Source organism: Oreochromis aureus, linkage group 6, assembly GCF_013358895.1.
Source record: "Oreochromis aureus strain Israel breed Guangdong linkage group 6, ZZ_aureus, whole genome shotgun sequence".
Taxonomy (NCBI): domain Eukaryota; kingdom Metazoa; phylum Chordata; class Actinopteri; order Cichliformes; family Cichlidae; genus Oreochromis; species Oreochromis aureus.
Window position 1 is genome coordinate 16,418,683 of NC_052947.1, and position 23,365 is coordinate 16,442,047.

The 23,365-nt window shown below is 40.7% G+C and overlaps 1 protein-coding gene across 7 annotated transcripts in view; it reads left to right on the forward strand.

The window, feature by feature from the left end:
* Positions 1-23,365, forward strand: part of lrba (LPS responsive beige-like anchor protein) — a 173,125-nt gene that overhangs the window by 80,223 nt on the left and 69,537 nt on the right. For 3 of the 7 annotated variants that reach the window (XM_039612938.1, XM_039612940.1, XM_039612939.1), the window contains exons 36-38: positions 6,612-6,778; positions 20,525-20,667; positions 20,982-20,996. In XM_039612938.1, the coding sequence (XP_039468872.1) occupies positions 6,612-6,778; positions 20,525-20,667; positions 20,982-20,996 (325 nt within the window). The remainder of the gene's footprint in view (positions 1-6,611; positions 6,779-20,524; positions 20,668-20,981; positions 20,997-23,365) is intronic. The other 4 variants (XM_039612943.1, XM_039612944.1, XM_039612942.1 and 1 more) reach the window with 3 other exon arrangements.

Here is a 23,365-nt window from a genome sequence, read left to right on the forward strand (position 1 = left end):
ATCAGGCATAACATTAATATAACTAACATGTGAAGTAAATGACACTGGTTATCTGGTGCGCAGGATATATAAGGAACCAAGTGAACATTTGTCTTCAGTGCTGATATGTTAAAAACAGGCAATATGCACAAAATTGAGGGTTTGACCATCACGAGGGTCGAACTGTGATAGCTGAAACTGCAGCTCTTGTTGGGTGTTCCCAGTCTGCACCGGTCATTATCTGTCAAAAGTAGTCCAAGTGAGAAATGGTGATGAACCACTGACAGGGTCATGGGCAGCCAAGGCTGATTGATCCATGTGGGGAGCGAAGGATGCCTGTGTGGTTTGATCCAGCAGACGAGCTGCTGTGTCTCAAATTGAAGAGGAAGTTGATGCTGGTTCTGACAGACAGATGTCAGAAAACACAGTGCATCAGTTTCTTGTTTATGGGGCTGCATAGCAGGAGACCAGTCAGTGCTCGTGCCTACCCCCGTCCAGCACCGAAGCCCGTTAGCGTCAGAACTGGACCACAGAGCAATGGAAGAAGGTGTCTTGGTCTGATGAATCATGTTTTCTTTTACGCCCCAATCATTTAATATCTGTGACCAGAAGAATCTTTTACAGTGAAATGACATCTCTGCTTTTGCTAAATTTTATTGACTGCCAATATAATTTTCTTGCAAGGCTATTGCAATGCTTTAGCAGAAGTCTTTCTTCCACTCTATAGTGCGTGAGAATTATAACTCCTTTATTATGAGACAACCTTGTTGAGGGAGTCATGTCAGCATGGATGGTTTTCTGCATCAATGGAGAATAAACTTGACCCTGACTTTCCAACCAAGCGCCTGCAAAGTTTCAAGACTATCTTGAATGTCGTGATGACGTTAGCTGTCGACGGATTTACTGTTCAGACAATATCGTCTTAGCTGTCATAACTGGTGATTTTGTGTCATTCTTTCCTTTTAATTTGAGGTTACTTGATGAACTAATGAACATCCTTGTCTGAAATACCTGTCTGGTGCTAGTTATCTGAAAAGACAGAAGAAATAAATCAAGCCAAACCTACATTATTACTACCTCTGCTGAGGAGGTTATATTTTTGGTAGTTTTCGCATGTGAGTCATTCTGTCTGTAAACAGAATAGCGTGAAAGGTTTCGAATGAATTCTGATAAAAACTTTGTAGAGATGTAGACTGGGGTCAGTGGACTTAACAATCCATTTGGCTCAAGTTCACCAAGGTCTTTAATGTTAATTTAATATCTTTTTTGGTCGAAAATGGACAAAAAAGCCTTAAAATGTAGAAACTATGATTCTTACCATTGTGGTGTTTATTGTCAACATATAGAAAGTAACATATAAAGATATGTCATGTTTGACCTTTGACCCTCCCTTTCAAGGCCAATAGATTGATCTGAAGGTCAAAGAGATAATAATGAGCTATATATAATGTTAGCTATTTAAAGTAACAGGTTATATTCATTTAATTGCATAACAATTTGAATACATGTGCCATCTTCATGAATATGTATTTTGTTTGAGAAGCAAAACAAACCTGTGATCAAAAACTTTCCCCCCTTGATATTTTTCACTACTCATTTAAAATAATTTTGCTAAATAATTACTTATGTTCCGTTTCCATATGAAGAAAAAGTGATAAAATAATTATACACAAAATTATGTCAAGGTTATGAAAATGGGTTTCAACAGGAGAAATAACAAAAGCCACTTTGCTCTAGTTTTTACTGAAATGCACATTTCTAGATGTAAATTTAAGAAGAACAAGCAAAACAAAATGAGTGAATGCAAAATACAATACTGTTTTCTTATAAGTGATACAAGTAATGCCTGGAGAGAGTGAGTGCTAATGCAGTTTTCTTATTTTTCTAAATAAATCGGCACTGTGGGGAATGGGGGATACTCCACCACACACGCAGGGGAAAAAGTCAGAAACCGTAACTCCCAAAGGCTATTTTCACCACCACATTCGCAGCACTCAAACTGATAGCTGCCACCAACTGTAGCCTGCTGTCATGTAGTTGTCGCAGCTGTAATGTAGTATGTCAGCAGGGCTGGTTTACCGAGCGTCTCATTACGGGCAAATCTGTTATAAAGAGAATGAGAGGGGGGGAGGGGGGGCAATAAAACAAAAGCAAGTGTCTTTGTGCGATAGTATCGCAGCACCATGAGAACAGGGGCACAGTTTTAAAAGAAAAGTGAGAAACTGCACGTAGTTCTCCAGCCTGGACAGCAGGCTCCTAACATATAATCGCATGTTATTGTCAAAACACGCAACAGCTTGACAAACTTTAGTGTTTCTTCTTGTCCTACCCCACCACACACACACACACACACACACACACACACACACACACACACACACACACACACACACACACACACACTGTCACACTGCGCAGCATTGACTGTTTCACTTAAGACGCCAAGAAATGGAAAAGGAGAAGTGGGTTACAGAGAGGAGAACAGTAGTCTCAGTCCTGCTGTCTTGTCAACATAATGAAGTCCCCAGGTACCTCCTCCGCAGCTCCCATCATTATTACTGACCACCTCACCCCGAAATATGACTTTACTCCACATTTTCCTTTGTTTCACTCCGACACCATCCCTTTAGTCACTGGAGGAATATTCTCCTGATATTTATATATATATTTTTTTGTTCCTATTAATGGCTGAAGGTGTAATGCTGGATAAAAGAGCATCGCTGTCACTGCTGTCTGCTTTTTAGATGTTTTTATTCACAATAAGTCTGTTTGCTACTTAAATTCTCTTTTTTTTTTAAATGTTTTTTTGGTGGAGATTTTCTTTTACATTCAGCTTGAGCACCGTGCCACTAAAACCTTGCCTTTCTGACTTGTGGGCAACAGCAAATTCAGGAGAGGTGCAACCAAATTTTTCATCCGGTTGCGTCCTGCCTTCATTTGACTATTTTTCATCTCCAGATGACATTTTAACACGAATGATTTTTCACGTGGCACGACCTTGAAGCTGTGCCGGAGTTATCGTGCAAGGAGATGGCAGCCGTGCAGACTGATGTGGCAAAAGGAGGGCGAGGTTTTTGCAGAGACAAGTGGTTTCTGGGTAAGAAAAGATGAAGAGGCTGCCAGCCGAGCATAGTGACCAGTCCATTAAAGATCAGTGTGAGGGGAGGAGCCGGGGGAGGAGAAAGGAGGAGAGAGATACTTTGAGAAGTGTTGTGCCTGCGTTAACCTTGATGGTGGCTATAGCAGTGGGCTGATTCCAGTAGCAGGGATCTGTTTCGACTGGATTAGATTATTTTTTTTCTCTCCCTCTGGCGCTCCAAGAGAAGAAGCAAAAAAAATCAATACTTGGGAGCACAGCATGACAGGAGCATCATTTCAGAATTGAAGTGGCTGTCAGGCATTGTCATTTGGTGACTTTTGTTCGCCATTGTACTTTTAAGCCCTCATTTTTCTCCCCCTCCTCGTCCTTTCACTCGTTTCTTCCCCTGCCTATTGTCTGAATTCCCCTGGTGACATTTTATGTTGCAATTTGAAAACTCGAGGGCAAGAGATCAAGTGCAAGAGAATCTCTCTGCAACCAATTGGTGGTGGTGGTGGACCGGTTCGCCATCTACTTTTGTTTAGCAACCGCCCCCCTCCCTCCCTCCCTCCTTTCTCATTTCATCCCCTTGTCTCACTAGACCTCCATTGTGTTCCAGGAGGAATTTATTTGTAGTATATTTGCATTCTCTGATGCCAGACAAGGACAAGCCTGATGTCTCGCCTTCCTCTGGACAGTTTCTCTGCCCGTTCGTAAATGAAACCCTCTGGGAGTGCTTGTCGACGGATGTGAGAAATTGGAGAATCTCGTAGAGCAATAGGCCCAGCCTTGGCGCACTTGTATCCCTGACGTGCCACCAATGTCAAGAGATTGCAAATCAAGCGCTTTAATAATATCTCTGCTGGTTTTGTTCCTTCCTCCTGTTCTCCGTCAGAACCTCGAGACCCTGGCTTTGTCAGGCGGCGTGTTGAAGGCTCGCCGTGGCACGGCAACACCACTAGACCTTTCTCTGTCACTCTAATTGATAAACATAGGGCTGATATCTTGTAATGAGCCTCCATTCTCCGGCCTATTATACTGGTTAACCCTCTCAACCCACAGAGGGAGAGAAGGAGGGGAGCCAAGGCATCATCTAACAACTACAGCATTTAGATAAAGCTGACACTAGTACAACGCTGCTGTGTAGACTGTGAAAGTCTACTCCTCATTTTCTAACACCCCCCCCACCTCCGCTTATTATTTGTAGTCAACACGGCACAAACACATTCTGTTGGCAGCCTCTGTAACATTTAGCAGCCACAGAAAGCTTGCGTGTTTATGTTTTTCTCTCGTTATAAACTCTGCTTCAGCTCTGATTAAAATTCATGTGATTTTGTTTTGCTTTTTCTTTCTCACGCTTCATCTCTGCAGGTGCGTCTTGCTTATTTTCCACCATTATGTGATTTTTAGAGATGATTATTGTTCTTTTCACTCTCCAGTCACGTCTGGCTAAGCCATTTCCTTCCCCAAAACTCCAACACACATCCCTAGTTATTTATTTGAACTGTAGATGAATTGCGGGAGACACGACTCAGCGTAATTGACTCGATTAATGCCAGCCATTATCATTTCGTCTTCAACCAAGCTGTCTCCCTCCGGCAGAGCCAGCACCCACGTTGGCCCGACCCTGTCAGCCAGGCCGTGTAATGGAAGGTGCTGCCCATGATTACAATGTCGCAAGTCATAACGCTCTCACTAGCGGCAAGTTGTGCCCTGGTGGCTGTCTGAGTAGCAGGCAAACGGAGAAGAGTCTCCCATATTTCAACCCCAGCTGAGCATTTTTAACTCGGATGTCCTCGTCTCCCTCTCTCTTTTTTTAAAGTGTGTTTTCTTATCAAAAATAATCACACTGACTGCTTTAGTGGCTCACAAAGAGGCATGATTTGAACTAAAGTGGAAACAGAAAGTTTTAATTTATTTCTTATGTTTCTTCGGCATTCCTTGAAAGGAATGAAAGAACAGTCTGTTTTTAAAAAATATATATATGTACTCCGAATGCCTCTCTTCAGTTTCTGTCCTTTATCCTGTCAGTGCGACCTGTATGCGAGGGAAAGCAAGGCGGTGCCAGCAGGGAGATTTACTTATTCGCTCCAGCCTTCATAATAGCATAACATAATAAGTCCTTCATAATACCCCGGCATACTCTCTGACTTCACATCAACGGTATGACCCCTGGAATTAACTGTGACTTGTCTTTTCCACTTAGAAGCAAACCAAAGTTTGGGTTTTAATGGCACTACTTACATGCTGAGCTTTTTTAAAAAAATTTTTTGGTTGTTATTTTAAGGTCGAGTCTGTGAACTTGGCCTGTTCTCCCACAGACTTTGGCTTCGGATAGAAGCAAAGCCCATTACAGCATGGAGGGTTTGGGTGTTTGGGCAGGCTCAACACACAGGTGATGAAGTGTTTGTTTATGGTTATGAGTTTGAACCCAGCACCGCTGATTAGTACTGCAGACTTTACATGTCTCACACAGGAGCAGATAGAAGTAGACTCGTTGCAGGCCTGCTACTTGCTATCTGTATAAATGATGGAAACCCGCAAGAAGCTTAATGCGTATAAGCAAGTAGAAAATTTGGGGACTCACAGATTGTCCCAGATTTAAGGCACCATTTTCTGTATGAAGTATAGTGACTAGGTCATCGTGCTAGGAAGGTCAGGGCCCCCTTTAATTCCACATAAAGAGACTTAGATTGATAATTAAGCAGCCCACAGAAAAGCCCCTCTTATGTGATTTATACCTATAGATTTTCTGTCAGATATGAAATGTTGTGCTTGAAATTGAAGAGGACGGCCCATTATAAAGCGCTTTACCCTTAACTTTGAGAGGGCTCGTTGTATTTGTTCAGCCATGCTTTTGAGTTTAATAGTTACTGTATGACTGCTGCACTAGTCAGTCAGTTTAACGCTAATCTAATGGCTATCGATAATAAACAGCCCTATAGCATACCCAGACTACGCGATTAGTCATACAATACAAAGCCCATCTTCTTCTTCTTTGTTTTTTGACTTCTCATCATCAATATGCATGCCACAGCAAGTCACGATTGCAGCCTGAATACGCTGTAAAAATTGGTCACGAAAGCTCCAAACACTGTTTCAAATTATAGCCCCTATTGTCAGAAGGTGTTTTAGTTTCAGCATCGCTGCCGAGTTCAAAGGCCCGTTCTGATAACAAATTCAGACAGAGAAAAATGTCCTCCCTGTGCGTTGTAGGTATCGTGTGATTTGGTGTGCTGGAGGGCATTAGAAAATACATGTCCACTGTTATTAATCAACATGACACGAGGGCAGAAATGACCCCCTGTGCTTTTCATTTGGTTCTAGTCAGAGTAGAGTTTCTGTATGTGAAAACACCATTGTGCTCATATCTGCGTGGTTCCAATCCTGTTTTTGTATGTGTTATTTACACACAAGAGCACGGTGTAATGTGTGGCACATGCATGTGTGATTTTTTTTTTTTTTTTTTTTTTTTTGGGGGTGATGTGCACTTTATAGATTATGCTAGGGTGTCATTATTAATGTATGTGTGTTTTTTCCCTCTCTTTTCCAGTCTAGCTGTGCTCAGTACGCAGCAGACAAACGTGATGAGGAGAAACTGTGCGACCACTTAATCCGTGCGGCCAAGTACCGCGACCATGTGACAGCCACGCAGCTCATCCAGAAGATAGTCAACATCCTGACTGACAAACATGGAGCCTGGGGCAGGTCTTCCATAAGGTAAAACAAAAACTGTGTTTATGTAAAGACTCAAACAGAGCTGTGCTCCGGTTTCAAATAAGATCATATTAGACGTATTATAAAAATGTTTTTATTTATTTATTTCCCTCCTCCCTCACGCTTACATTCACACAGTACACTTTAGCTAGTCCATTATTAATCCATTATTTTATTTAGTGTGTGTGCGTGTGTGTGAACATGTTTTTTTTTTTGTTTTTCTCATCATTATGTTTTCTTTCTGATAAGCCCGTATAATCGTAAGAATCAAGAAGCAACATTATTACTTTAATTTCATAGAAATGCCTTCAATTGCATCCAATTGTCGGGCTTGAAAATTATTCAAATCGCCGTTATGGTTTTAATCTCATTATCTTTAATCTCAGCCACCAGTACTCATGACTTTGATTAAATTAGATTTGCAAAGGTGAAAATGTCAGGCGCGGGTTGAATGATGCATTGATTCGGGGGGAGAGATGAAAGCCATTTGAACAGCTCAGCTCCCATTAGGAACAGAGGGAACCTTATCCTCTGTGTTTGTTTCGCCAAATAGGCAGCACAATCCAATGCAGCTATTCCCTAATGATGGCTGTTTGTGCAGGTAGTGTGTAATGGCGAGCTCCAGAGACGGCTGCTGGCTCGCGCTTGTTAGGCTGCACTAAGTCTCCAGGGACTCGTCTGGCGAGGGTTAGTTTGCCGTTGGATCAGGAGTCTATCTCTCGCTGCCTTTGTTTTCCTTTTCTATTTGTTTCTCTTTCATATCGGGATCAGGTTATGGTGTATTATTTGTCATATTTTTCCTCCCTTGATCCAATCTCCCTCTCTTCCCTCCTTCCATCTCTCTCTCTCTCTCTCTTTCTCTCTGTTTGTCTCTATGTGTACTCACACAAGGCTACGCCATTTAATATGGATATTGTGTTCTACGAGCTCTGGCTAGAAAAGTCCCCCATTACCGCTGCTTTATGCCGCTGTGCTATTGATGGTTTTCCTAATGGCTGCCGATGGGCGCAGGGAGCCATTGGCACTGAGCCTTGGAGTGCAGCGCTCTTTTAATAAATCACAATCAGTCTTGTGCCATTACATCAATATTTTTGGTCAATTACTGTGAAGGTCAGGTGGTGCAGCTTCGCACCAGAGCCGCTGGTATGTGGGCATAGGAGAAACATCTGGTGCTGCAAATCTCTGAAAAAAAGAACAAGTAAAAGGAAACGATGAATGTGGGAAAAACAAACAAAATAACCCCCTTTCTGCACACCTGTGTACCTGCAGGCTTCCTAATATAAGATTTCTTCTTCTTCATTTTTAATTTCATATATACACCCAAAGCATGTGGTGCAGCATCATTCCTGATGGTAAATAAGGAAGGGGGGAGGATGGATTCACCCAGTGAAACCCGCAACCTCTTTTCCAGCTGTGAAAATGAAATCCAGGAACACAAAGACAATACGCAGCTATGATTGCGTCCTTTTTGTTGCATGGGTGTTAAAAACCGTAGGCTGCCTGCTCACACGCCATAAAACCGTATTCCCCAAAGTTTCCATTCAATAAAGAGTCTGAAAATGAAAATATTATTTTCTCACAAGCTGATGGGAATTGTTGTTTCCTCACGGCAGGCATCTAATATCTTGTGATACAGTGTGACCTGCCTGAATGCAATTTGTGTCTTAATATCCAGCTTACAGCCGCCCTGGCCTCTGGAGAAAAGAGGTGTTAGGTGATTTTTCTTTTTCCATTCCCCTCTGCTTCTTCTTTTCCTCTGTCTGCAGTTCTCTCTCTCTGTCTTCCTGTCAGTCTTTCACCACATGTAGTTCTTTGTCCCCTTTTCCCTCACTCTTTGTCCTTTTGCTCTTTCTTGTTTCACACCCCGGTTCAGTTGTATCACCGAGTGTCCGAGGAGGAATGCTTTCACCAGACAAAGGGAGTGTCTATTTTTTATTTTTTATTTTTTTTATGCCCTTGTCTGTCGTCTAGTTTCAAGATACAGACAGATCCACGGTCAGACAGATAGGTTGACTACCTGTTCATCCATGCATTTGTGTCCCAGCACCTTGAGACTCAGGTGTACAACATGTCAGCCTGCTGTCTTTTTAAGAGAGGCAAAAGTAAATGAATAGCTAGCAAGATGATCACAAATGAAACAACTGTCAGATATCCTTTTTTTTTTTTTTTTGCTCTCTCCACTTTTCCCCTCCTTTTTGGAGCTTGGGTCCACCGAGCATCAAGCCTGCTGTGGTGTTTATTTGGGTCAGGAATCATCTTTCATGTATATGACACCTAGACAAAGTCGACAGACAGAGGGGAGATGAGGGCAGATGATGGAGAACGCCAACTCGCGGTCTCTGGGGACAGACACTACTCTCCTCTTTTTCCCCTCTCATACCTTCTCTTTATTGCATTCTAATAGGCTGACTAATGTACCATGGAAATTCACTCTGGATGCAGGAAGCGGGGAAAGTAAAAGGAAGGTGGCTGCAGCTGGAAAAAGATTGTGTGATGTAGAAGAAGTGTGCATGCTTTTTTTTTTTTTTTTTTTTTTTAACCAGAGCAGTTGTTTATTGATGTCACCAGACTCTCTGAGACAAATGCAAACATTATTCAAGTTGCACGTGCAAGCTTGCAACGGTATCCTTTTATTTCCACTTTACTTCAAAAATCCTCACCTACAGCGAGCCCCTTCAGACACACACACACACACACACACACACACACACACACACACACACACACACACACCTTGAGCACCGACTCCTCTCCCTCTGCTCCTCCTTCCTCATATAAGCAGCTCATTTTCTGCAGCACCGCTGCTCTAATGGACGCCCTTAGGCTAGAGGCTTCCCAGCCAAGGGACATCCATCTTTTGGCATGTCACACTCCCGCCCGGCAAAAAATCTTTGTGATGTGCACTCCAATTTTTCTTCAGTAAATCAAATCTTCCTTCCTTCAGAAAGATGAATGCTTTAGGGTTGGAGTGTTATAGAGAAAATCAATGCCGGCAAAATTGAAACAGTATGCCCCCGTATTGATCGGCCTTGTGAGATCGAAAACCAACAGCTTTGTAACTGTTCCAGTGGACAGTTAGCTGACCTGTAATGGACAAACTATTGATATTAGCATTACTATTTTATCTTGTGCTACGTCATTTCACCAGTGCACCGTTGAGGGGAAAGAGGCCGGAGCTTAACATTCCCAGAAAAGCTTTTTTTCCCCTCCGTTTTAGGCAGTGATACATCATGACATGAGACGCACAAAATGCCGTGGAGACACTGGCATGCCACTTCAGTTGTTAAATGATTGGAATTATTCCAGCTTTGCTTCAGCTGTTACGGTATGGGCAGTAGTGTTGTGTGTCTTATGTTAATGCTGTTTGAGCACAGGCGCAGTATTTAGTCGTCCTCCTTCATTCACGACCACAAACCTCTGCTGCTTGTTACTGTTGGAACTAACACTTTCATTAGAAATGAGTTTCTCTAGTCATTTTACATGTAATATTTTTAAATATAATGAGATCGAACTAGTTTTAGATTGAATTAACTAACTTTCTGAGCACAGATGATGGTCAAAATTTCCTGTAGCCCAACCAAAAATCACCACATGTCATGAATGCTTTTTGTCATGTTGTCAGAATGGGAAACTCAGAAATCACAATAATCAGTGTTTTTTGTTTTTTTTTGCTTGTTTGTTTGTTTTGGCAGTGTCTACTTGAGAAGCACTGAAATAAGATGCCAAATACAAATCTCTGAATTACAATAAATTCTTATGACACATCATAGAGTTACTGTTACTACGGTGAGAACGTTCACGTTCACATTTTATTTATTTGTTTATTTCAGTAAACGACCGCGTGAGAAGCTGCGGCAGCCAGATTAATCTCCACTTGTACGCTTTCATTCCTGACTTAAATCACAATTATGATACATAATACTGAATGTAATGCATGTGTTAAAGCTGAGGTCTGCACAGTGTCTGCACTGCGTTGCGTGCTCGCTTTATGGACACACTGTACATTAAGGCTGCACTGGTACTGTGGATGCAGGGCTGAAAAAGGAAATGGGACTCTGGTATGTCATTGGAGATTATAACCATAGGAAACAAGAGCATAACAGTTTAGAATACACCGACTCTCGGAAATGCGTGACACGAGAGGGGCAGGAAGACGGCGAGAGAGAGCGAGATGGGGAGATGGATGAAACAAAGCATTGGAGAGAGAGAGAGAGATCTGTTACAGGAGGATCAAAAGTTTAGATGGAGACAAAGATGGTGGCATTTCTCTACACCATCCTTTCACAGCGCCATTTAGATGATCGATTTTGCAAATCTGAATGTTAAATGTTGAGCGAGTACATAGCTGTGTATCTATCAGACACCCCGACTTGCTTTGTGTTTGGATAAAGAATAAACAGATCATTCTTTATTGAGTGATTTTAATAAAAAAAAAAAAAAAAAAACTATTTCCAGTTGGATTACTTTTTGCAATCCAAATCTGTTATTAAATCATTAAGTTTCAGTTTTAAAAGCCAAAATGGGTTGGCTTTAACATTTCATTTAAAATGGGATAAGCTCTAAAATACGACTGAGTTGATTTATATAGGGAAAAACCGTTTCCTTGTGTAGAATTAGCTACTAATTTTTAACTGCTAATGGCCTTTTGGTTTGCTTATAAATACTTGGGAGTCTAAACACAAACATGACCCAATGTACTGAGCTTTGGCAGCTGTAGCGGTGCGTAGCTTCCATGTCGTCTGAGGCAGAGACAGTTGTTTCCTTTAGTCCGGGTCCTGACTCCTTCAAAACCAATTAGCTGGGGCTCGAGTTGTGATCATCCATCTGCCTTCATACAGCCATAAACATATAGCATAAACATACTATGCGAAGCAATACAAGGCTGCCTTCAGCTATGTTCATCTCTGTAAACGAGACGCTCTGTAGCGCACAGACGGTCTCCAGCACCCAAGTCCTTAAACGGGTTTAACATAAAAACCTCCAATTCATTAATCACTGACTGCGACGTGCGTCTGGCACTCGGACAAAAAGGATGTTCCTTAAATCTCTGGGGAAGCTGTTCAAGTTTGACAGACATGCGTTCCATCAGTTACATAAAATAACGTGCCACGAAGGCCCTACCATGCAGTCTGGCTCATAGATATGAATTAGAATATAGCCTTAATGATAACATTTACCTCTACTGTATATACACTACAGTGGCTGGGCCTGTAAGGAATAGTAACAACATGTCATGGTGAAACATATTAACAGCTGATGATGTCCATATGTTACCATGGTTAAGTGAGGCGGTATAGACCGAGGCTCAAAAAACTACACTTAGTAGATCACTTAAAATGACAACAATAAGAAAGTGCTTAGGTTAAAATGGGTATTTTTAATCATTATCATTTAAATAATTTTTATTATTATTATTTTCTTTTTTTTAAACATGTAGTGTAGCGGTTACGCATCATGTCTGAGCTCGCCACATACTGTATATGCACCTATGACACAGCTTTCCTTAGCATGTCATTTAATGTGCAGGTGAGAGAGAATAAGAGGTACACCTGTACACACCAAGTGACATTGCACCTCACTTGAAGTTGTGTGTGGGTAATAAAATCGCAGTGCAGCCCATGAATGCTAAAAAAAACCAATAAACATGTCCTTCAGTTTAGTAGATTGACATATCTGAGCTAGCCTTTTACAGCTGTTCTAACTGGTCTGAACCGCCTATCACAAATGGCTAAAAAAATACCAACACTGTTTCTATACAGTTGGCTACTCACCATAATAAAAGGCAAGCTGCAAGTTCAAACTTCAAGGCATTTCCAGCAGTGGGAAGCATCACCAGAGGCATTTCTGCTGCAGGCTGTATGTAAAAGATGGAAGTAGCCATTGTGGTGTCACGTGTTGGTTTGCAAATCCTGAATCGGAGCCTTTTCATAGTTTCCTTCCTTTTATTTTGAAACTAATGTGAAGAATTTGGGGGAAGATCTTGCTCGCCACATCCAGGATCCGTATAGGATATCAGCTCTTGAGTCACAGAGTAAAGCATGCTTTATCTGTGGTTCAACTCAAATGGGGACCAGTTATTTATTGAAACAATGAGCGTCACTTTTTTTCCAGTGAGGCTTTAAAACTAAGTAATATTTACTGCTTGAATCTAGCTTTTGAATTCTCCCCTTGCTAGCCATGAAAAAGTATTCACATTTAAGGCACTTCCATATTTATTTCACTTTTCAGACCCATCTTTTATATACAGTTTATCAGTGCAGCATTGCTGCTTCTCTGCCTGCTACAGTCACCCACTCTGGTCGCATCACAAGTCAGACTGCTCGAGGCAGGTAATTAGCAAGCTAACTTTAGTAGCTATTTCTGCAATAAAATACACAGACATCTGACACAATGTTACCCTCTAATTTCATCACTTTAGAAATTTAAAAAATATTTTAAACCATAAACCAATTTACACAAATCAATATCTATCTTCAAATCCTTGTTGTTCTCTATCTTCCCGGCATCTCAGAAATGTTCGGGTCTGCCAGCTGGAAGTATGAAAGAAGGTCACGATACCAGAAAGAACAATTACACCACCCCTAGCTTCCTGCCTCGCTGCTCACAGCCAGGCAGGATTCAGTAGCAACTATCAGATTTATGAGTTTCATATACCTTAAGAAAGTATATGGCCTTGGTGGAGCAAGGTCACGATAAAAGGGTGCTGATCAATATCTGAATGAAAAGCCATTTGGGAAGTTTTTAGGGCTTTTCCCCTCCTTTCTCCCTGGATGCAATATCTGCAGAGTATCGATTGTTCCGGGACCAGTAGTTAGTCAAAGGCTATCTCCTTTGACTAACCCCTTTGCAGCGTGTCAGCCCCCCTTCTTCCTCTTGATAGATTGGTATGCTTCCAGCCACTGTAATTACACCATGGGACCAGCAGGTCATTTATTTTGCTACTTTCAACATTTTTCTCAAAAAAAAGAAAAAAAAAAAATTGCCTTTATCTTTAGAATCCAGCACTTTGTCGTGCAGCTATAGGAGAAGAACAGGACACATAAAACAACAAGGTTCCCTCCTATAGAAAGGGTAGTATTGTGCAGACGAAGGATTGCCTTTACTTGTAGATTTACTTCACAGCCCCTGTGTCTGAGTTCAAGTTCGATCCAGATAAGTTTGACGGGTAAGCTCGGTGACATTTAGAGTTAATACTAGTTATTAATACTGATACTAATATTAATGGGCTGAATTTTTTAAATGGTGGTTAAAAAATAAAAACAAGACTCTAACCGTATCTTCAATGACTTCTTTATTACTGAAGTGTATTCAGGTCCAAACACTTCAATCCACTTTGATACACCTGTATAATCTAATTTAAAACTGTAATTCTTCCATAAATTGTCATATTGCAAATTGATAAAAATGATCAAATATATATTTGTAAAGAGGAAATTTGTGTGCACATGCTGATGATTAATTGCATTTTTTTTTTCTTCTTCTCCAAATCGAAATAACTACAGGGTCATTATAGTTACTGCTGCACTTGACACATACATGCACACACTCTGGATTATCAGTGGTGTAATGTACGCAGTCATATGATGGAGAGAGGGGAGGAGGTGCTCATGAATAGGCGACAGCCCTACATGAGGTTGTCGAGTGTTGTAGTGGTTCTTTGGGGGCACTGAAGGAAAAAGCATAATAGACCTACTGTCTACATAGAGTGGAAAAGAGAGGGGAACACGTGCTAAGTTTCCCAAAAGATTGTTTGTAATTTAGTGTAATTTAAAAAATAATAAACTAAGATTTATTATTTTAGAATTTTCCTTTTTTTGTCTCGAAGAATTTGTATGAAATCACCTGCCTTGTTTTGTCTCTTTAAAAAGAAAAGGGTTTTTTTCTTCTTTTTATTTTAATGTCAAGCTCCTGAGTTAGTTTTGTCGTTCGAGGTGCGAGGTTAAACATGACCCCAAGTTTGTGTTATGAATGGGGACCTTCAGACTCCTTTGGGGGGGGAAAAAAGCCCTCTTCCTCAGACTTCCTATCTCAGCTGACCTTGAGCTTCTCCCCTATGTTTTTCTTTGGGGGAGCGTGTGTTAGAAATGTGGGTACGTGTTCAGATTTGTCATAGCATTCAAGATCAGCTCTGAAAGCTAGAGGTCAGAAGATTATTACAATGGGACAGTAATGGCAGAATTATGCAACTCCGGTCCAGTGGATGCCCTCATTACCTCGCAGTACTGATGATAAATGGCCTTAAATGCATGTTGTCAAAATGGCAGGAAAAATGTGACTCTTCATCAAAAATACAGATGGTACCACTTCATTGCTGTCACAGTGGAAGTCTTCGGATGCTATTTAGTATGTATTTGATATTTAGATGATACTTATCAGCATAAAAAAGAGGAGCTGAAGCTGAACGGGTTTTCTTTGAATGTTTTCACAGCATGGTAAACGATCCTGTCTTTGGTCAATATTTACTGCTTTACTAATCCAGCACTTTTCCTTTTACGTCCCATGAAATCTGATATAATTAGTGTGTAATCATCTAGCCTTTGTTGGTGAATTTACTCTGAGTGTAATTGCCGCTAATTGGAAGCCTCACAGTAAGCTGATGGTAATTAGGGCTTGATTTGCATTATTTCATTTGGCTGCATTGCATTGTGGGGAGTCTGCAGCCTTTTGCCATCCACCCATGGGAGTGCTTTGATCCTCACAAGCTGGTGATGTTGCAGAGATGCAATATCATGCTCTCTTTTATCAGATCACTTTTTGAAAGCTCTTGGATGAATTGGAGTTAATTGGAAGGAGTGGTAGCGGCTTACGTTGTGCCAGTAATGAGAGCTTGAGCGCTCTGGTGTGTTAGGGAGTGAACACTAGGGTGATAAAAGCAAAGCAAGTGAACATACAGGGACTTTTCCTAGATGTTAGTTAAGGAATCCACCCGCACTGAAGTGTTTGACCTTTTTTTTCTCTCTCTAAACATATTAATATTCTTAATTAGATACGTTTTAATAATTTTCTCATTACGGATCTCGTGTAATGTTGGGTTTAAGCTCATATTAAAAAAAGACAAATTAAATGACTTTATACTGTGATTAATAGTAAGGGTAGGCAAGATTACATGTGCACTGTCATTTAAGGGGATGAGATGGAAATGTCGTCGTGTCTGTGACCCTGTTATCACCTCTGGTGAATCTGGTAAACAACATTAGCAGAGGTAAATTAACATCCACATATGTAGATGGCGTCCTGTACACCTCATTGTAGCGGGAAAGATAGGCATTGATGCACATGTAGAAAATCACTCCGGCAAGACTTAATCATGCCAAACAATTTCAGCGGGAAGGTATTTGGTCCTGTTTCATTTTAATTTGAGTCTGGAGAGCCCGTCGAGGCGATCGCTGCCACCGTTTGACAAAGAGCCAGTCCTCCAGCAACCAGTCCTCAACATGACAAATCCTCAATCTTCTTCGCTCTCTCCCGTTTCTTCTAAACACATGGTTTATGCAAATCAAAGCAAAATGATCTTGGGGATAGCAGCAATGTTTGAGCAATTTGAGGGCTGCCAATAGGAACTGGCATTAATATAAAATAAGCAAGGGAGGAAAATCTCCTGTGCATATGCAGGTCTCATTGACTGTATCCAAATGAATTTAGCAGAAAGGTTATGAATGACTGTTTGTGGCAAAGTGCAGTCGCTTGTGGTGATATATGAAAGTAGATTCACTCTGCGTGTCACGCTCGCTGTGATAAAGGTCATTTTATCATTTACATACCGTGAGGCGTTTTTAATAGAAACCTGTGCGAACCTAGATTTCTCCTGCCTCTTCATGTTCACCCCTTAAATGTAGAAAATGCTAAAATCAAACAAAACATAATGGGGTCAGGAAGGCAGTTGGATGATATTTTAAAATAAAATAAACAACAAGAAAAACTGAAAATAGCAGCCCAAAAAAGCCAAAAAACAGTCATCATTTCTCCTTGTCTTTAAATCCTGAATGTTGGCACAGAGATAACCGTACTATCAAACTTTAAGGACTTGCAGACAGAATCTATTAACATGTTTAAATGCCACATTTATTAATAGTTAAAAGGTCTGGGACTCAAAAATAAGTACTTAGAAACCCAATAATATCAGTAGTTTATGATTATTAATAGAGAGGACATTATTCAAAATCTAAATCTTTATTTTGATTTTGGTACAAGGACAATAAAGTCATATGCAGTCCTATTCAGAAAGTGTCAAGACGGCACTCTATCTTATTAAACTTTTTTTCTATGGGCAAAATTTTTAAGTAGAGAATTTCTAATAAATAAACAGTATAAAAATATGAATATATATATGTGTGTGACTGTATGTTGCCTAATTAAACGCTGCCTACTCACTATGGGGATTATGGGTTAGTGTAGCATGTATGTGTAATAGTCAATAAAACAAAGTAAACAAAACATATCCAGATTTAAAAGGTTAAGTTATGTATAAAAAGGGAAAAAAACACTTTGTATTTGGTTGAAATCACAATATTTGAGCTGGGAATAAGTGTTATAGACCTTTTATGGACAAACGCTTTCAAAACATGTTTAAATATTGTAATTTCACTCAGCAGCCATCATATCGAGATCCTTAAATTACTTTGATTCTTGATTTTTATTTGGGTAGACGCCACTTGTGTGTGTATACATGGGAACAGTTAATAGTAGAAGAGGTAATATAATTCACTTAGCCCTCCACTTTTCTAAACTTCCCCCCCACAAATAAGCATTTCATTAATCCTGATACAACCGCTTCATACTGACCGAATACTTCTCACAATTAAAGCATTTATTTATTATGTCACCTAACCGTGCCAGATCTACTTGGACGCGTGCTTTGTTTTGATGTAAATGGAGAATTTAGTAGCACAATTGAAATCTTAAAGAGCCCAACCAGTAAAATATTTCCTCGCAGTGGCGTTGATGGTTTGTGTTGAGTTGATTAAATTGAAGGGGTAGCTGTTCTGTTTACAGATTAGAGAGAAAAAGCATCGGGACTACATAAAAGGAGAAACTTGCACTCTGCCATTTGTTCTGTGTGTTGGTAAACTTCCATCCAAAGATGTTTAAAAAAAGGGAAAAAGGAAAGAAAAAAAAAAGTAAATAGAATTTACAGCCTCACATAAAATTCTTGTGCACCGGGTTGCATCAGTAGCCAATGTGGTCCACATTAGAAAAGCTTAGCATGGCTCAACGTTTCCTCCATAACGCACAAACACACAGCCCGTGTACGGCTTGAAAGCAATGGTATAGCCAGCATAAAAGTTCTGCTCATACTTGAAATCATGCACGCAGACTGCCTCTGATTCTCCACCACTTTCATCAGCTGCCAGCGCTCACGTCCGGCTTAACGAGCGGGCCTTCCAGACACCTTTTTATGACCGAACTAATTACTAATTACACAAGTGGTTGGCGCGAGCCGCAGCACAACGGCGGCCCTTTTGTTATTTTAATTGTTGTTATTTTGAAGAATGGTGCTTCAGTAAATTCTGCCAAGGATACCAGAGGAGGATGGATGAGCCCTGAATAATTTATTATCTTTGTGGAAACACACTCAGCGTGTGTTGGGGGGGTTTGCATAGTGCTGTACATCTCCATTCTTGTTATAGCGGCGCTCATATTGGGGATTGATGACGAGGTATCTCTCATCGTACGTCCACCTCTTCTAGCAGCCTATCATTAGGGCTTCCACTGTCGCCTCTGCCCTGGATGAATATGAGTGGCAAATGCAGTCCGCTCCATGCCGTGACTAATTACTCCAGGCAGTGGTTCCCCCTCCTGATGGATTAATGTGTATTGTGTGAACCGGACAGATCCCCACCTTCCGTGAGATGAGAGACGAGTCCATCCCGATTCAGAGGTGTGCGGCTTGCACAACCTTGATAATTATTTTCATAGATGAATGAAATTGCGGGCGGGATGATGAAGTGGCCATTTGCGTGCGGGGGCTATCACATGCAAACATAGAGCACAGGCTTTGTCACCGCTGAGAAATCTGGTCCTGCACAGATCTGTCCCCAGCGTCGGTCTAGCTTGCATTCAGCACACACACGCTCGCTTTCATTTCACAGCTCTGAATATACAACATCAATATTCATTTTCTCCAGTTTTTGGTTTCATGGCTAAACATTTTCTCATGCATTATTTCTATCTACTCTACTGTAAATGTATGCCGAGCAGCTGCCACTGTCCACTTGTCATCCAGCCGTTTGAGACTGATTTTTTTCCTCCCTCTTCTTAAAAAAAATCTAGATAAATCAAATAATCAGTGGTTTTCATTAGCTAGGGCGTGCAGGGTTTTAAAGGACCTGCTTGGAAATTGTATTTATTTTCTTGCGTATAGCTCTTTTCCCTTTTAGAGGCCCCTGTGTGATCATTGGTGTTGGACTGAAGATTTGTGAGGCGCTCCCGGCCGGAGCGGCGTTCAGTAGTAGATCACATAAAGCATGCTGGGGTTCTCCCGTCATAGCCAATGCCACTGAAACCATAAACCGTGTCTTCCTACAACTTTAACCTTTGCACAATTCACTTCAGCCTCTTATGAGCGAAAGGTTTTTATACATTTTTACTTCGATGCTTTTTGTCATCACAGATGACTTAAAGTAGACTTGGTTTTACTGGCTTCTAGGATCAACATAGTCAAAGATGTAACATGTAAATGTGTGCTTAATGAGAGTGGATTCTGCTGATTAATAAGACGTATTTTTCACACACCAGAGAAAACATTTACATTACCTCACTAACGGCGAAGCAGCTCTCTAAACTCAGTTCAGTGACATCAGCGTAATGCCAGATGAGAATTTCTATACTTCCTAATTTTTCCTCCCTCCCTTTGAAAGATTTAGTTCAAGAAAAAGGACTATTTGACTTGAGTCAGTTAGGATTTTGTCTCACTGAATAGCCAAGAACATATTATTTTTTCCTCCAGTCTGAGTTTTTCATCATTACATTCAAACAGTTAGTTTTTTCTTGCTGCCTAGTTACCAAAGGAACTGATTTCCTAATAAAAAGAAAAGAAATAAAAGCACTTAAATAGAAAAAATGACTGCCGTGATGCTTTGTTGTGCCTTCAGTCTCTTGATTTTACTAATATTTTAAGTAATAAAAAATAGAAGTTCTTTTATAGACTGCGTCACCGTCCTCATTAAAAGTTAACACTTTCCTTTCCTTGAGAGCAGAATAATTACTGATCAGTTCTGGTAAAGGATGATGTACATCGGGGACAAATATTGAACTCATAGACATTGATTAATATTGGTAATGCTAACCATCCTAGTGTTTGTAATGGCCTTTCCGTATCATGCTAGCTATAACTATGACAGGAGGTGTCCTGCTGGGCTTTGGATGAGCCTGGAATGAAAGTGCGTGCCACAACAGTGTGTGCTAAATGATCACACTGTCATTTACTCTTTGAACTGTGATGGTGCACACTTACTCAGCTCCTCTTCTTAATGAGTGAATCAAAAGAGGGTGAAAAAACTCAAAAAAGAGAGCACCTTTGCTCCTAGGATGGAGAGCCTCATTGTCAGGGGCAGGGATACAATGATGTGGGATTTCAGCTTGTGTGTAAGTGAATGTTTTTAAAGACAAATTCTAAGAGTTGGGGGGGAAAGCCCTCCAAACACAATGCTGGCTTTATGTATGCTTGCTCGGACCAAGTGCTAATGCTGGGCTGCTATACCATGCTGGCTGGTAATTGCTAACACATGTGCTACCTCTGTCTCGTTGCAGCAGGCCGAGGGACTTCTGGCGCCTAGACTACTGGGAGGACGATTCAAGACGGCGACGTCGCTGCGTCAGGAACCCCTTTGGATCCAGTCACTCAGAAGCTACGCTCAAAGCTGTGGCTGAACATGGTCAGTCTCATCCACCAGGTTTGCCCCCCCACCTTCCCCGCTCCCCCGCCTGTTCATTGCACACCCTTTCTTACTCATTTGGTGGTAGCACCAGGTACAAGGCAATAAAAATTAGTCCTCACACTGCAATAAACGATTTATTGTACCACAAAACGGAGGAGAAAAAAAAAAACACCCACATTTGAATTTCACACACAGGTAATTTCATACGCAGCCACCCATTATGCAAAACCGATTGGCTTGCTTTATTCAGAACATGTTTAACTGAGATGTTGTGGATAACATGACGTATTGAATTTTATTTATTCTTTTTTTTCTTGGCTGCATAACAGTGGCTGATATAAGTGGTAAGTAATATTCACTCAACCTCATATTTTCTTTTTTTCACCTTTCGAATGAAGGATTACTGTCGGATTTGAACTTTTCATTTCAGGAAAATTTTTCATAACTTTTAGCGTTGAAATTAAATGTATATAATTTTTCATATTATTCAAACCATCCATTAGCTCCTTGTTTGTTTTGGGGTTTTTTTTGCCATCCTTAAAAGAAGCCACGCCCATTAAGATAGAAGTGTTTGATCACAGGATGAAGGTGATCGGTCAGAACAACTTTGTGTCCAATCACTCATGCCACTAAATGAGAACACAGACCCCAGCAATGTCAGCAAAATCCCCCCAAACATAAGAGAACCTCCAGATGTGTTAAGACTTTAGCTTTTGCTATTAGGTCTATTATTATTTAGAAGTAAACATTGTGCTGGTCCTTCAAGTTTATTATAATGCTAGCAAAAACGCAAGTTGGAGTTGAATTGCTGATAATTATATTTTACATGGTCTTGGATAATCAGTTCTGACAGTGAACACCAACAACACTGACTTCTTTTTTCCTTTGCCACTTTAATGTAGACCCCCCCCATCTTTGTCTGATTACAAGATTAGTTATCAGCTGACAGCAGAGTCTAAGTTACACACATTCCTGCAGTAAAAAGTGCATATAATCCTTCATTTTTTGCAAGTATCCAGCTCACCCCTGGCGTTTACATCAAGATTAACCAGCACAATCAATTGCCTTCTCCTAGAAAAAATAAAATAAAAAAAATAGAAAGATGGACATTTCCGAGCCAAAAATGTCCTCAGTGTGTCACCTGCAAAACTACCCTTTAAATGCATTATCATTCTTAAAGACAAATGGCAGGTGTGACAGGATTCAATAAGAATACGATCTAAAAGCAATAAATGTTTGGGAACCCCGGATCCTGGGAGACCTCTGCTCTGCAGTAATGGCTGCAGTGCGGAGGCAGCTGGGGAACGAGGCCAGAGTCCAGCTGGTTGCTGTTCCTCTGCAGCAATGCTCCAAATTTTTACTTTCTGTTTGAATTCCTCAATGTTTTCCCTTCAGCTAAGTAATGACAGAGAACAGACATACTCATGCTCTATCGTTGCCTTAAAAAAAAAAAAAAATTTTTAGTAGCGTAAAAGACATTCACACGGAAGGAGTTCCTTATGTTTTGGTTATTCAGGTATTCGGTCTGGTATTCTGCTATATCTAAAATAATTTCAGCTCATGTGCTGTATACATTCATCACTGGTGGAAGAAGACAAATTCCTGCAAACAATATTTAGTTTCAAAGTCAAGCCTGTGTAAAAATAGCCAGCGGCCAGTTTTGGAAAGACTGCGCTGCCTCCTGAGAGTATACTACCTGGATAAACTATGGGAATATATCATTAAAATAACTCTTTGACAGTGAAGCCTGACGGCATGCATTTTCTGATGTAACCTTTTGTCTTGTTTTAGTCGACCCGACATTTGTTACGGAAGTGCAGCTCGGGATGAGAACGCAGGGCTGAGTTTTCAAACAGAGCACAAAGGTCATATCTGGCTGTAATTATATTCATCAGATGCAGAAGGGAAAATGCAGCTCGCTCCCTAAGAAAATATTTAGCATAAGATCAAGCCTGAATTTACCCTCATTTGCTAGCTACTTGTGGCAGTGCTTTTCACATCTCTCACATAATCAGAAAATTGGAAGCAAAGAGGAGGGAAAAATGCAGTTTTTACTTGTTGATATATTCTAAAAGCATTTTATTTTCCATTAATCAAGTTTTGCTTTTAAGATTGGGGAAATATGTACACACACACACAAAAAAAAAAAAGCATTTCTGTGTTAAAGATATAGACAACTGTTATCATTCATACAGTGCCAAGATGATTTCCACAGGAGAGTGTGTGGCTGCCAGTAGGGCTTGAGTAGGCTGTTATGTATTTACAGCTGGAAAGAACCATCTTTTCTAGGGATTGATTTGGTCTGGTCCTGGGCCCGTGTACCAGAGGTGGCAGAGTAAATACCTGAAGACTAATGTCTCTGTTCTGGTAATCAATACTCGCCTCATGACCACACTCCTGGCTACGCTCCCGTTAAAAACAAATTTGTTAATTCTGACAATTTAATTGCCACGACCATGCATGCCTTGTGTTGTATAAGCAGGTAGTTGAACCTCTCAGCGAGGGAAAAGGGGTCCTGGAAAGAGTGTAACCAGTTGGGATTTATGTACATTTCTGCTCCCTGCGTGATGAGTGATGAGGTTGAAGTGCCGTGCATTTTTTTCTTAATGTGGCACTCCCGCTCCACGCATAGCTTGTAATCATGGCATAATTTAAAAACATTACAGTGATTAACAAGATGGTAATAGCCGTGATGTTGAAGCTAAAGTTTTAT